This window comes from Talpa europaea (genome assembly GCF_964194135.1).
Source record: "Talpa europaea genome assembly, chromosome: 2".
Taxonomy (NCBI): domain Eukaryota; kingdom Metazoa; phylum Chordata; class Mammalia; order Eulipotyphla; family Talpidae; genus Talpa; species Talpa europaea.
The window spans coordinates 74773970-74788453 of record NC_140068.1 but is presented as its reverse complement, the minus strand read 5'-3'; the positions used below and the strand labels follow the sequence as shown (position 1 = coordinate 74788453).

Sequence of the window (14484 nt, the reverse complement as noted above, 5' to 3'; positions counted from 1 at the left end):
ATTTTGGATCTTAAACCCTTGTTGAATTTATGGTATGCAGCTATTTTCTTCTGCTCAAGAGGGTGTCTTTCTCCCCCCCCAACAACAACCTCCTCCCTCCTATTACCCCCCCCCCACCCTGGCCCTCCCAGTTTAGTTTGCTGGGCTGAAGCTATTTAGTTTCAGGTAGTCCCATTTTTTAATATTTGCTATTGATTCTCTTGCTGTTAGTCAAGTCCTCAAAGACATTACTGAGGCCAGTGTTGTGGAATGTTTTATCTATGTTTTTTTTTTCCTATTTATTTCAGGGCTTCAGGTCTTGAGTTAATTTTTGTGTATGGTATGAGACTCTCCACTTTTCCTAGTACTATTTTTGAGGCGACTCCCTTCATATTCTTGGTTCATTTTAACTGACCATACAAGTGCGGGTTTATTTCTGGGCTCTCAGTTTTATTCCGCTGTTTTTATTTCAATACTATAGTGATCTAAAAACTGGATTTGTGTAATTTGAATTCTGGGAGTGTGATACCTCCATTATTCTACATTTTTGTCAGAATTATTTTTGTTATTTGTGGTTTTTTGTGGCTCCACATAAATTTCAGTAATGTTTCCTCTGTTTCCTTGAAGGAGGCCTTTAAAACTTTGCTGCAACTGCATTGAGTCTGTATATTGCTTTGGAGAAGATGGCCCTTTTGACAGTGTTAATTCTTCCAACCTGTAGACAATGAGTATCTTTCCATTTCTTTTAATTTTCTGTTACTTTTAGTTATGCCTTGTCATTTTCATCATACTGGTGTTTCACCTCCTTTGTTAAGTATTCAAATCTTTTGATGTGCTTGTAATTGCATTTCCTCCTTGATTTCTTTCTCTTCTAGTTATTTACATGCAGGAATAGAACAGATTTTTGTATATTGATTTTATAGCTTTGTACTTTGAAGGCTTATGATGCTAAGAATTTTGTCCATTCTAGATTATCCTGCTTCTTGTTTTAAAGATATTTACACTAGTCTCTTATCCTCTGTTCCTGAGTTATCTGTTGTAAGTTGTCCTTTTTCATTTTTTATTCTATTTATTAGAGTTTTCTCTTTATTTTTTCCTGGTGAGCCTTGCTAAAAGTTTGTCTATTTTGTTCATTTTTTCGAAGAACCAGCCCTTAGTTTCATTGATCTTTTGTGCTTGCTGTCTTTTTAATTTCAGTTTTATTTTTCCACCCTTGTTTTTATATTCTTCCTCCAGAGGTGACTTTTGATTTCATTTGTTCCTGTTTTCTAGAGCCTCAGGGTATACAATCTGGCCTCTCTTTTTAGTTTCTTGATGTGGGCTTTTATTCCTGTATACTTTATACTCTTAGCACAGATTTTGTTGCACCCAGTAGGTTCTGATAGTTTGTGTCTTATTTTGTAATTTATTTGTACATATTTTTTGATTTCTACTCTGATTTTCTCATGTATCCAGTAATTCAACAGCATGATATTTAGTCTTCACATATTTGAGCTTTTTCTTTTGCTTTTTTTTTTTCCTGTGATTGACTTCTATTTTCATGCCATTTTGGTAGAAAAGATACTCTTAAGTCCTTTAGAGACTTTTATCAGTTGAACTCCTAAAGAGGCTTTGGCTTTTATGCATATAGTCTGAAAAATGCTAATTGTATCTTTCTAATTAACACTTTCGGTTGTTCATTTTTTTCTTCCTTCTAATAGTGCTTTCTAAACTATTATTCTTATTCTGTGTTCTTTAAGGAGTCATTCAATATTGTGATGTAATTAGAGGTATTTTATTCTATTTCTTTTACTTGCTAAGGGTAACTTCTTTTTTTTAATTTTTTTTTATTTTATTTATTTTTTTTTTATAGAGGCATGTTTATTTATTTGTTTGTTTTGTTTATACATGCACTGGGTACAGTCAGAAGCGCGGGAGGGTGAGAGAATTCACCAGAGCCAGAGCGGGGAGCAAAGCAGGTAGAAGGACCAAAGTACACTGCTGAGGGGAGCAGCGGGTGGCAGGAGAGGTCTGCGCGCCATGTGGGACCCTCCTCCGTTGGCTGGGGAGCAGCCGGGGATCGAACTGGCGCCGCAGAGGCTGCGGGCAGGTTCGCAACCCAGTGCTCAACCACTGCGCCACCGGGGAGGCCCGCTAAGGGTAACTTCTTAATTTAAGTCTAGTTTAATTCTGCTTTCTTGAGCTAAAAACTTGGGAACCCCCACAAGAGAGCTAAAGGTTAAAACCACAGTGAGAATACTTGTCTCATGTGTGAGTGTGGCACATATTAAAAACTTAAGACATAAAATTCTGGAGAGGATGCAGAGAAAGAGGATTATTATACTGTTGGAGGGAATGTAAACTGGTGCAGCCATTATGGAAAGCTGTTTTACCTTGAAAAGGTTCAGTTTTTACCTTGAAAAACTGAAAATGGAAATATCACATCACCCAGCAATCCTACTCTTTGGTGTCCAAAGAATATGAAACCATCAATACAAAAATCTTTGTGTTCTGCAATGCTCATAGCAGCATTATTTCAATAGGTAGGACATGGAAATAGCCTAAATGCCATGTCCATCAGTAGATAATTGGATCAAGAAGATGTGCTATATCCAGGCAATGGAATACTGTTCAACCATAAGGAAAGCTGAAGTGTACCATTTTAAGCAAAATGGAGTTTGAGGGAATTATGTGTAATAAAGCAGGTCAGAACAATAAAAACAAATACTGGGCATTTATGTAACATACAATTTCCTAAAGTAAAATAGTTTCAAAAACTAGTGGATATTAATAAACACTGTGAAGACTGATGTTAATGGGCGGAAGGGAGGGGAAGAAAAGGAAAAGGGAATAAAAACAATCCTGGGACCATGAATTCTTTGTATATATTCATCATTTTTCATTTGAGTTGTGCTTAACACTGAACTTCATGTACCAACTGCTGTTCTAGGCTTTGGTGATATATCTGAAACCAAAAAGACAAATTCCTACCTAATGGAGTTTGTATTCTATTTAATGTTGAATTAATAACCATTAAAAATCTTTTGCTTTACTGTGATAGAGTAGAAATTGTTTTAAGTCTTATCTACTAGAAAATACATAATCCTTTGAGAACTTTTGGCTTGGCCTTATTTGTCTTTGTTTTTTTGTTTGTTTTTGTTTTGTTTTATGATTGAATAAAAGTTAACATGTTACAGAACAAAGTACCTAGTTGGGATCTAATTCTTTGAAATGTGACACTCAATATATAATGGTAAGACCTATGTTGTTAGGGTTGAGTTGCATTTTCCCAACTGATTTCCTGTTTTATGGTAACACTCTCATTAAATAGCATTCCAGGCATTAGCACCTTACAGCATAGGTCCACGGTTGTGAGGTATAATGACTTGCTTTAACATAATATGAAAATGTTAAATGTTCATTTTACAAATATTTAATACACACCCAAAATGTGCTAAACTGTTTCTAGTATTTGAGGATACAGTGGTGTTTGAGACAAAGCCCCTGTCTTCAGATACTTATAAGTATGTGTAAGGTGATAGAAAATATCTTGGTTGTTTGGTGGTGGAGTCCCTGGCTTTTTTGAGTTGGATTGTCAGGGTATACCTCTCTGGAGGTGACATATTAAGAATAACAGCAATCTTACAGATATAGAGTGCAGCTTTTTGAATATCTGGGTAAGTGAATTACATTCCATGTAGAGCAATAGTAAATGAAAGGTATGCAATAATTTAAGTGGTGACTAGTCAGTGTTTTTGTCAGGCCAAAGTAATCCACTATTCATAACTAGTTCTGGTATCCCCTTTGGTTGTGGTTTATGTAATTATATTCACAGTTTTTGGTAGACTGTGTAAATGAACTCAGTGTGAGACAATGATTGAAGAACCTAAGGAATGAAATGAAAAATTTGAACAACCAAGAAGTATCCTTAAGCGACTCAATTGCTCCCCAACACCCAAGTTTTTATCAGCAGTGTTTACTTGGTCACTGTACACTTCCCAGAGTGAGTTGGCTACCGATGGACGATCTTACTGTTTTGCACATCAAGCATAGTGTTGGAAACTGTATTAAGTGAGTAGAAGCTAAATTTAATGAATTCATTTTTTGTCACAATCATTCAGTGAAGGATGGTAATACCTACATTTTTCCAGTGAAGTGATTGAATTTCACTGTGGGAAGTGGAGGGGAAGTGGTGCTAAGATTAATGTTTTTCTGCAAACATTTGGAAATAAGACAACTCTTTAAAATCACTTCATGTATAACTTGGATAAAAAGAAAGCAATTTAAGAATAAAAAGTGTGTCTTTCCAACCTTCTGTTTCTAGGTATTCACATGTATAATCACAATTTTGGGGAATTTTTTTAAACCAAACATTTTTAATATGAGATGGACTGGGCAATATGAATAAAATTATAATGGGAAATATCTCTGAAATAACCATTATTTTTATTTTGATATGTATATATGTATGAGAATATAAGACTTGGGAGACAGTTATACTAAACCATTTGCAGTTCTTTAACTCATATAATGCTCTTTAGCATTATATTAAAGCCTTGGAAGATATGCAGTGAACTAATTGTTTTAGCTTCATTTAACCCAATGTCTTTTAGACTGGTTTTATTGGAAAAGCCCTTTTCCATGAAATATGCTATAAAGTTATCCTCAAAGTATGAAGTTGATTGAGTTTGGCAAAAGTTGAAGTATTTGTATTCATTTAAATTTAAGGTGTTAGAATGTATTAAAATAAGTGTGTTAGAGCATAAAGAATAGATAATATTGTTGGATTAACTGAAGATAGCATACTGAAGAAAAATTAGGTGAAATTGATACCAAGTAATACTAACATAAATAAAAATAGACCAAATAGACAACACAGATGATCCATAAAGAATTTATATAAATTATTGAAAGACACATTAAGACCTGAGTAGGAAGGTGTAGGGAAAGCTAAATGTAGTCATTTACTAATATTATTTATTTTCTTACATTGGTATTAATTTTGGGCAGTGTTTTGATTTCTCCCCACTGGTGTAGTGTCCCCCTAGTTCTCCTACCATCATAGCACCCGTGATCCATCACCACAGCCCCTTGTGTTCTTCCCTCCTCTGTTTTGACTCCTCTCCCTCCTGTTCCCCTGCTGTATGCCTCAGATCTGGGGTCAGCTTCAAGTTTTGTCTTTTTCCTGACCCTTTGTTCAGTTTTTCCCATATTCCATGTGTAAGTGAATTTTCCTTCTGATTTATATCGCTTAGCATGATCCCTTCCATCTCCATCCATATCGCTACAAATGGCATGGTTTATCTTTTTTTGATTGCTGAGTAGTATTTTATTGTGTATATATACCACATCATCTTGATCTATTCCTCTGTTTTGGGGCATTTGGGTTATTTCCATATCTTAGCTATTGTAAATAGTGCTGCACTAAACATAGGCTTGCGGGTTTCCTTTCTAATTAGTGTTTTTGTGTTCTTTGAGTAGATTCTTATGAGTGAGGAAAGCTCATTTTAAAAGGTAGTTTACACTATATGAAATATTCAGATTTTTTAGTACTAATTTTTTTCTAAATCTGAAACAATGCCAGTGAGTCTTAGCTTTTTAAATCCCTTATAATCTTAGTTGAAGGTCATATGATGAGATATATATAGAATAGTAAAGTTAAATGTGTTTGTCTTTTTGATTCAGTAAACATTAAATTTATTGTAAAGAAGGACTCAAAGAGAAAAATAAGTACATGTAATAACTTTCCAAAGTAGGAATATGCTAATGTCTGAAATGATAAATTCATCCCAAAATGGGTAATTTGTATATAATGTACAACTTAATGTTATATATCTTTTATAACCTTTTTGGGGGGTGAATGTATGAATCATCCATGTTGTAGAAAAATCTCACATAAAGGTAGGCAAGTGGAGGCTAGGTAGTCTTTGGTAATATTAAATGAGAAAGATATAGAGGCTCTGTTAGGAGGATGTAACCATATATTTTCTTATTCTGTTTGAAAACACAATTCCTATAAAATAGATTCTTGTTGTGACACTGCAAAGATAGCATGCTGTTTAGTTTTATCTTAAATCTAACACTTAATGCCAACTTTTATAATAGAGGAAATAACTGTTCTTGGAGTGGGTGAATTAAGGCATGTCAATCATGCCTTACTGTCCATCATGAATTAAGGCATGTCAAAAGGGAAGAGTTCTATACTAAATTTGTGATTCTCCTTTTGTAATACACTTGTGCTTTTCCTTTTGTATGGTATTAAAGTGTTTTAAACATCCTAGTGTGGAGAACTTCAGTAAATTTAATTCCACATGATTTGGTTTTACTCTCTGTTAAACCTCCTTTTCTCAGAAAGATAGATTGGAATTAAACCTCCTTTTCTCAGAAAGATAGATTGGAATTTGTCTGGGGTAAAGTAATATTAATATCAGAAGGATTTAGATTTAGGAGGTTAAAGCTGATTGGTGATGGGAATGGAAGGAATTTTAATGTGATTGGTACTCAGACTCAAGGAGATTTCTGAATATGTTTCTATATTTTATGCTAAAATACCAAAATGACAGTGACGACAAACTCTGGAACATGGGCGAGAAGAAAAAGCATGTTATGTATGGCATGGTTGTGTACTTGCTTCCTAAAGAATTCACACCATTGCATTATTTTGGTAACTCACTGGCCACTTTTTTTAAAGTAAGATATCAAATACTGAATCTTAGTTTGCTTTGTGGCCGTGGGAGTGGGAGTTGTGGATCTATGTAGGAGTAGACTCAGCTGTGTTCTGAAAAGAACTCCAATTCTTCTGCTTCTTTTCATTTTCTTACCAGAAGCAGTTGAATTAACTACTTTTTTTTTTTAAGATTTATTTATTTACGCATACAAGAGCTGGGGCACAGGCCAGAGATGCGGGGGGTGAGAGGATTCACCAGAGACAGAATGGGAAGGAGAAACGGCAGACTGACCAAAGTACACTACTGAGGGGAGCAATGGGTGAGTCAGGAAAGAGGTCTGCTGCGCCACGTGGGTATCTCCCTGCCCAGCTGGGGATCGAACTTGTGCTGAATAGGCTTCGGATTGCTTCATAGTGTGGTGCTTAACCCCTTACGCCACCAGGGAAGTGCTGAATTAACTCTTTAAGACATAACTGCCTGCTTGGGAGGGTCTTGCCAGTCATTCTGCACTGTGAATTACTTTAATCAGGTGAATGAATGAGAATCAGGCCTTTATTAAAAATTGAGATAGAATTGATGCGCAATATTGGCTTCAGATGTGCAGAGTAATGATTTAATATTTGAATGTATAGCAAATGCTCACTTAACATTGTTGATAAGTTCTTTGAAACTGTGACTTTAAATGAAATGACATATGATGAAAGCAGATCCTTGAATAAGACATTGGGCCAGGATAGTTTTTTCCCTCATGAGTGTTAATAACAAAATGGTGTTGAAGAAAAGGACCTGCTGTATTGTGAATGATTTCCCCAATAAGTCTGTTATGTGACACCATATGTAGTTACAAGGTTGTTTTCTTGTGATTTTTAAGATCTACTTTGTTAGCATCTTTCAGACATGCAAAACAGCGTTATTAACTGGTTATAATGCTGTACATTATACCACCAGGACTTAACTAATTTTGTAATCGGAAGTTTGTACCTCTTGACAACTTTCACCCATCAAGTGCTTTTTTTTTTTTTTTTTTTGTGGGACTCTGGCTGGTGGTCGGGGGATTGAACTGGCGCTGCAGAGGCTGCGGGCAGCCTCGCAACCCAGCGCTCAACCACTGCGCCACCAGAGGAGGCCCCATCAAGTGCTTTTTAAATAGTTGATTTGTTCTGGAAGAGTTAAGGAAAAAAGGGAGAAGGAATATATAATTTCTGATGGAATATATAATTTTCTAAGGGGGAGGGGAGTGGATGGAACCTCAGTGCAGCATTTCAGGTTTTTTCCAGCACAAATATGCCCAGGTATTTTCGTCTCCCCCGCATCCACTTACCTCTTTTGCATTCTGTGTCTTTCCATTCCCCCATTTCCTTCTTTGTAAAGGTGATTCTCCCTATCTTAATCATCTTCCCTTCTCATCTCTCCTTTTTTGTCATAACAAACCATGATTTGTTCCTTTAACTTGGCACCTTTTTATATGTCACAGCTGTCATTCTTCACCTAATCATTTTTTAACCTCTTGTCATCTAATCCTCTCCTGTTAGTGGATTTTTCTTCCTGTGTTCTCCCTATAGCAGTTAACTATCCCATTCCTACTTGCTTGGAAATCTTCTTACCCTTCCTTTGTGATATTGTATTACTCTGCCTGCTCTTTTTTCTTCATGCCATCAATATATCAAAGTGAATTTATTATCTTACTTCCTCAGTTCTTTCCAACTTTTCTTGGTAAGTGGAAACATTTTTCTTACTCATCAAGGTTTGAATTTTCCCAATTCTCTTTTCCCTAGATTTTTATTCAGCAAATATTTCTGGAGTACCTACTATATACCAGTTATTCTTGGATTCTTGGGTTCAAACAACAAATCAGAGACACAGTCCCTGATTTATAAGGTTTACACTCGGGTGGAGAAGAAAGTTAAACAGATACTGGGTAGTGAAACATGTTTTAAAGGATAAAGTATGGTAAGTGATGGGAGTATATGCTGTTTTGGATAAGATTGTTAGGGAAGATTTCTCTGAGAAGCTAATGTTTGATGAAAACTGAATGGAGAGAGTGAGCATATGGATATTTTGGGGGAAAGCACTCCAGGCAGAGGGAATAGCAAGGCCAGAGATGGCCTTATACTTTACAATGTTCAGAAAAGCCCTGTGTGACAGGAGCAAAATGAGTCAGAGTGGTAGGCGGTGAGTTAGAGAACAATGGCTAGGGAAGATCCTCTTAGGACCTTGTGGGCCCTGGCTCAGATTTTAGACGTAAATCTAAATGTGTTAAGGGTTTGGATAGTCTTAAACTAAAGAATGGTGATATGACTTTACTTATTATAGAAGGATCACAGTGATGATTGAGTGGAGAAGTTGTGTGTGTGTGTGTGTGTGTGTGTGTGTGTGTATGTAGGGCTCGGCAGTAGAGGAACCTGGGACTTTAGGAGACTATTACAATATAGTTGGTTTTGTTTTTTTCCTTCCCAATAGTACATTTTAATGAGAGATGATGGCGATTTGGAATAGAATATCTGCTGTGAAGGTGTAAATGGTTAGATTACTGATAAAATTTTTATATAGAGCTAGCAGAACATAAAAGATTGTGTGGATGTGGGATATGAGGAGAGAGGAGTTAAGAATGGTTCTGGAGTTAATCTGTTACTGGAATACCCTAGGAAGAGTTCTATTGAGAGGTGGAGGAATGGGTGGAATGAATGTATGTTTTCAATATATTAAACTTGAGATGCCTGATGGACACCCTAGTGAAGATTTCAAATTTCACTTTTCCGGAGGTTAAATAAGAACTTGGAGGTAGAGAAAATAATTTTGGGGAGTTTTCCAAATATTGAATAGACTGCATAAGTTAACTTAAGGAGGAATGACTGTTGGTTAAGAGGAGAGATGGGGGCCTCCCTGGTGGCGCAAGGGGTTAAGCACTGCACTATGAAGCTATCCGCAGCAGGAGCCTTGGCCAGGGAGCAACCCACATGGCACAGCAGACCTCTCCTGTCTTGCCTGCTGCTCCCCTCAGCAGTGTACTTCGGTCAGTCTGCCTGTTCTGTTCCCCACTCTGTCTCTGGTGAATCCTCTCGTCTCACCCCCGCCTCATCTCTGGCCTGTACCCCAGCTCTTGTATGAACAAATAAATAAATCTTAAAAAAAAAAAAAGAGGAGAGTTGGGAGGACTGACTCCGTAAGTCCTCTAATGTGTAGATACCTACAACAAGAGAAAACTGCTGTCAGAAGATGTTGAAAAGTGACATAGATAGTAGGGTATGATGTCCAGAAGCTTAATGGCAAGGAGGGGTGAGGAGCCAATGGTCAGATGCTGGTAAGAAATGGAGTAAGATAAGGAAGGCCTAGTAGTTCTTTTGGATTTGGTGTGCTAAATTCTGTTGATTCTGCTTTGCAATATAATCTGAAAATTCATTACATACCTTTTAACACCCTCCTAACAGTATTAATTAGACATTAATAACTTTTCTCCTGGACTAGTTTACATTTTTGAATTGTCTCTTTCTCTTGTACTTACAACACACAATAATACATGCTCATTATAAAAGTTAGGAAACAGAGAAAATATACTAATGATTAGAAATACATCTGCACCTCATATCCACCTTACACTAGTGGTAAGTGGAAACACCCTGGTGCCACTTTTCCTATCTGTGCACATTTGTAATGCATATATTTGTTTTACATATGCTTTTATATAAAATTGAGGTGAAAATAGTCTTAAATTTTGCTTTTTAGAATGAACATGGTAGAACTCTTAATCTTATTTTAAAAATTTATTGAGAATGTGTGACTATGGCAACATAAGTATTCTATCAAGGTAGAATAAGCTCTTAAAACTAAATACCCCCACTTGTTTCTTCCCTCATTGTATTTTAAATGAACACAATGAATTTTCTTAAAAAAAATACTCTTGTAAGCTATTAGTACATAGCATAGTGACTAAAAGCATGAACTCTTTTTATAGAGAGCAATATAATATTAGAGCAGGAAATTTGGAAAACAGGAAACCAGTCTAATCTTTCATAGAATAATTATAATTTTCATTTATTTCTTGCTGACTTTTTTATGTATCTGAATGTACACACACATCTCATTTGTTACTGAGAATCACACTGTTTTTAGCCAGCATTTTTTTCATAATCTATTCTCTATAATAGAGAATTCCTTTACAATTTGTCAAAGTGTATTCTTCATAATTTGTCAAAGTGTCTAAGTAGTTTCATGATTCTTTTTGTCAAATTGCTCTTTAAAAAGATTGTACCATTTGAAAGTATATTTATAAAAAATTTTGTTTTCTTTAAATTTTAGGATAGACCACTATCTTGTTGAGCTCTTTTAAATGAAGTTCTACTTGGATACAAAGATGAGGACTAGATAACTTCTTGAGGTTCCTTCTAACCCCTAGGATGAAGATAATAACTAACATTTGTATAGTGCTCTAAAGTTTACAAAGTGAGTTCTCATACTTCATACAACATCTTACTTGATCCTCACAACAACCCTGTGAGGTAGGTAGGACAGGTGGTATTGTTATTCTCATTTTAGAGATAAAGAAACTGATAGAGAAGTTGAGTGATATGGTCAAGTTTTATTTACGTATCTTAGCAGGGATTTTAATCTAGGTCTGATTTAAATCACATTCTTTTATAAAATTGTATACAGGCTACACATTTAGAATTGCTCTATATCAGCTAGTTAAATAACATTTGTTATATATAGTAATAAACTCAATGGCAATATAGTGTTAATATTTCTTACAGTGTTCTCCAATCCTTTTCCCTATCTTCCCTGCCCCAACCCTTCATTCATAAATGAGTCTTTCTTTTTTGACGCAGAGAAGGTAATTTAATTATGTAGATATTTAAAATATCTACCATTTCCACCAGCATTTGGGGGAGGGGGAGGTTTTTCTTTCCTTTGTGTGTGTGTGTGTGTGTGTGTGTGTGTGCTCGCGCGCACGTGCACATGTGCACATGCATGCTTGTATGTGTTTGCTATCATTGAGAAGTATAATCTACATTGCTTATTTTCATACCTGTGGCATAAACTCTATGCAATTTCAGTTAGAACTGAAATCTTTTGGTTTTAGCATGAATCTACATCATAAGCTTTTCAGGGTATTAGATTCTTGCACTACTTTATACTTTAACTACAATTGGAATAATTGAACACTCCAGATACAGTTGCCTATGATATTCACAAGGTGGTACAATGAATACTAAGTGAGAGTAATAGTTGAGGTCAAATTGAGAGATAGTTAATCTTCTCTGACCTGTTACTTCATAAGGTAGAAGTTGGGAGCTTGGTAGTAGCAAAATCACATATATTAGGAATAAAACTAGATTTTCAGATTAGTAGGACTATATTAAGCTGTTGCACAATATTTTCTATACTGCCTTTAAATACTTAACATCCCTGATGAATTTTTTGAAATTAATATCTTCTTTGTTTTTGCTTTTTTCTTAGTTGTTGGTCTTGACGATATTATGGACGAAGGAGTTGTTAAAGAAAGTGGCAATGATACCATTGATGAAGAAGAACTGATTTTACCTAACAGGAATTTGAGGGACAAAGTAGAAGAAAATTCAGTGAGATCACCAAGAAAATCTCCTCGTTTAATGGCACAAGGTAATCCTTCCAAAGACCTCTAGCTGGAAAATCAGCGGTATTAAAAACAGATGTGATAGATTATAAATGGAGAACATACTTTTTTGGTGATTGCTAATCTGAGTATTTTGATTATTAATTTTGAGATTATATTGTTCTGTTAGTAAAATTTAAAACATTTTTATTGAAATTATGCAGTCACAAAATTTAAGAGTTTATTCTATCACTTTCCAGTACTTGCCACCGTACTATTTCCCTTTCCAGAAGAAAGTATTTTTTACTCTTCAGCTGGTTTTATTTAGTTTATTAGTATTACCTTCGTGTCTCTAAGTAACATAAATATTACTACTTTTTTATTATTCTGTAGGTGTTTATTAATATCCCACACTGGATGATGATTTAGCATTCTTTTTTCCCCACTCACACAAAAGTACATATTTTTAACCTTTAAAATGTAATTTTGTTAGATCACTAGTAATTTATAGTCTATTGGAGATGATTCATTTAATTTGCTATGGTAACATTTTGTCTAATAATCTTGTTGCTCATTTGCTTATAGTTTTGTACATTTGTGAACAGTTTTTTGTGTATATGTCAATAATTATATCCTAGTCACTGTAAATCTTTCCTAAAGATATTTATGCATATCAGATAACATTTTCATTTTTTTGAGAGAAGTATTTCTTTTGAACCTGCTCTGATCTGCTTCTATCAATATATGGATTGGTATTTGCTCTATAAGACTTGTGACATAACTTAGCCAGGGTTCTCTCTTTTTCGTTCTTCTGAGACGTCTGTGCAATGTGCAGTTTCTATTTCCTCTTTTTTATTTTATTTTATTTACTTCATTTTGGTGACACGTATTCCAGAAGTTCAAGAAAAAAATACGATATTTTTAAACCTTGTACGAACTTACTGTATTCTTATATTGAAATCTTAATCTAATTGAATATAGAATTCAAGGTTGGAAATCATTTTCCTTCAGAAATTTGAAAGTGATGCTCTATTTTTTATTAAATTCTGTGTTTTTGATAAGTTATTCTGATTATTCTTTTTTTTTTTTTTTTTTTTTTGGCTCCAGTGCTTTGATATTTCTGATGATGTGTCTTTATGGAGGTGTATTTAATGTATCTAGCGGGGTACTCAGTAGGTGATTTTAGTCTGAAAATGAGACTAAAAATTTCCTGAATTGTTTCATTGACAGTTCCTCTCTGTTTTCTCAGAATTTGCTTCTGAGACTCCTATAATTCAACTGCTAAATAGCAGGAACTGACCTTGAATTTTTTTTTTTAAATTATCTACATTCTGTCTCTTTGATCTTTTCCTCTATTTGCTGAAAATTTCTCATTTTTTCTTCCAATTTTTCCATTAAATTTTGCATTTCTAATTTTCAAATGCCATTTTGTTGTTTTGGGAATTGTCCTTTTTGTGATGTCCTGTTACTGTTTTAGGGATGCAATGTTTTCTGTTGTCTTTCATGAAATACTTAATGGTATTTGAACAAAATATTTAAATATCCCTTCATAGTTATAATTTCTCTTCTTCCCCCTTTTTTGATTTTCATCTTTTGTGTCGGACACTTTTCTAACTGTCTGATCCTTGATTGGTTTGCTTATGTTTAGGAATAGGAAACTAAAACTATATGGAATGTCATCTGGTTTTTGTCAACTACGAGTATTATAGTGTGCTATTTTTTGGTGTATACCCTGATGTCAGAAGTTAGGTCACTTTCTTAGGTTCATTGGCTTGCTGGCATATTATGGAAGCCTTTGAGGGAATCTGACTGGGGCATCTCAGCTTTCAGTATATACTTAATTGCACAAGTTTCAGTATATTTTATTGCCATTATTTTCTGTGTTCCTTAGTATAGAAACCCTGAAACTATAGAAACTAAGTCCCCATTCTTATATTAAGACCAGGAAGGTTATTTGCCCAGCAGATGGGCTGCAGAGAAGGAGGAACTAGGGATCTAACTGCTTCTTATTCATACATTCACTTCATACTAACTTTAACTACCTTTCTTGCTTCACTTTAGGGTCAACTGGGGTTACCAATTCCTAATCCTTCCCCTCTCTATCCCCATCTGAAAATGACTACTTTTTTAGAAAATGGATTACAGGAAGGTTAAAAAGCAATACTGAACAGTAATTGGTACAGAATTGGATGTAGTCATTCAAAGAATTCATTTAAGCATATGGTAGTATAAAGATGAAAAGCATATATTTGGTGTTCAAAACAGCTTGTATATATCATTCCTAACTGA

The 14484-nt window shown here is 34.9% G+C and overlaps 1 protein-coding gene across 2 annotated transcripts in view; it reads left to right on the top strand.

Annotated features, from left to right (window-relative positions):
* Positions 1-14484, top strand: part of PHF3 (PHD finger protein 3) — a 65385-nt gene that overhangs the window by 21179 nt on the left and 29722 nt on the right. Inside the window, exon 2 of one of the 2 annotated variants that reach the window (XM_084228868.1) lies at positions 12081-12242. The exons of the other annotated variant lie outside the window; for it this stretch is intronic. Within the exon in view, the coding sequence (XP_084084994.1) occupies positions 12081-12242 (162 nt within the window). The remainder of the gene's footprint in view (positions 1-12080; positions 12243-14484) is intronic. 2 annotated transcript variants of the gene reach the window in all.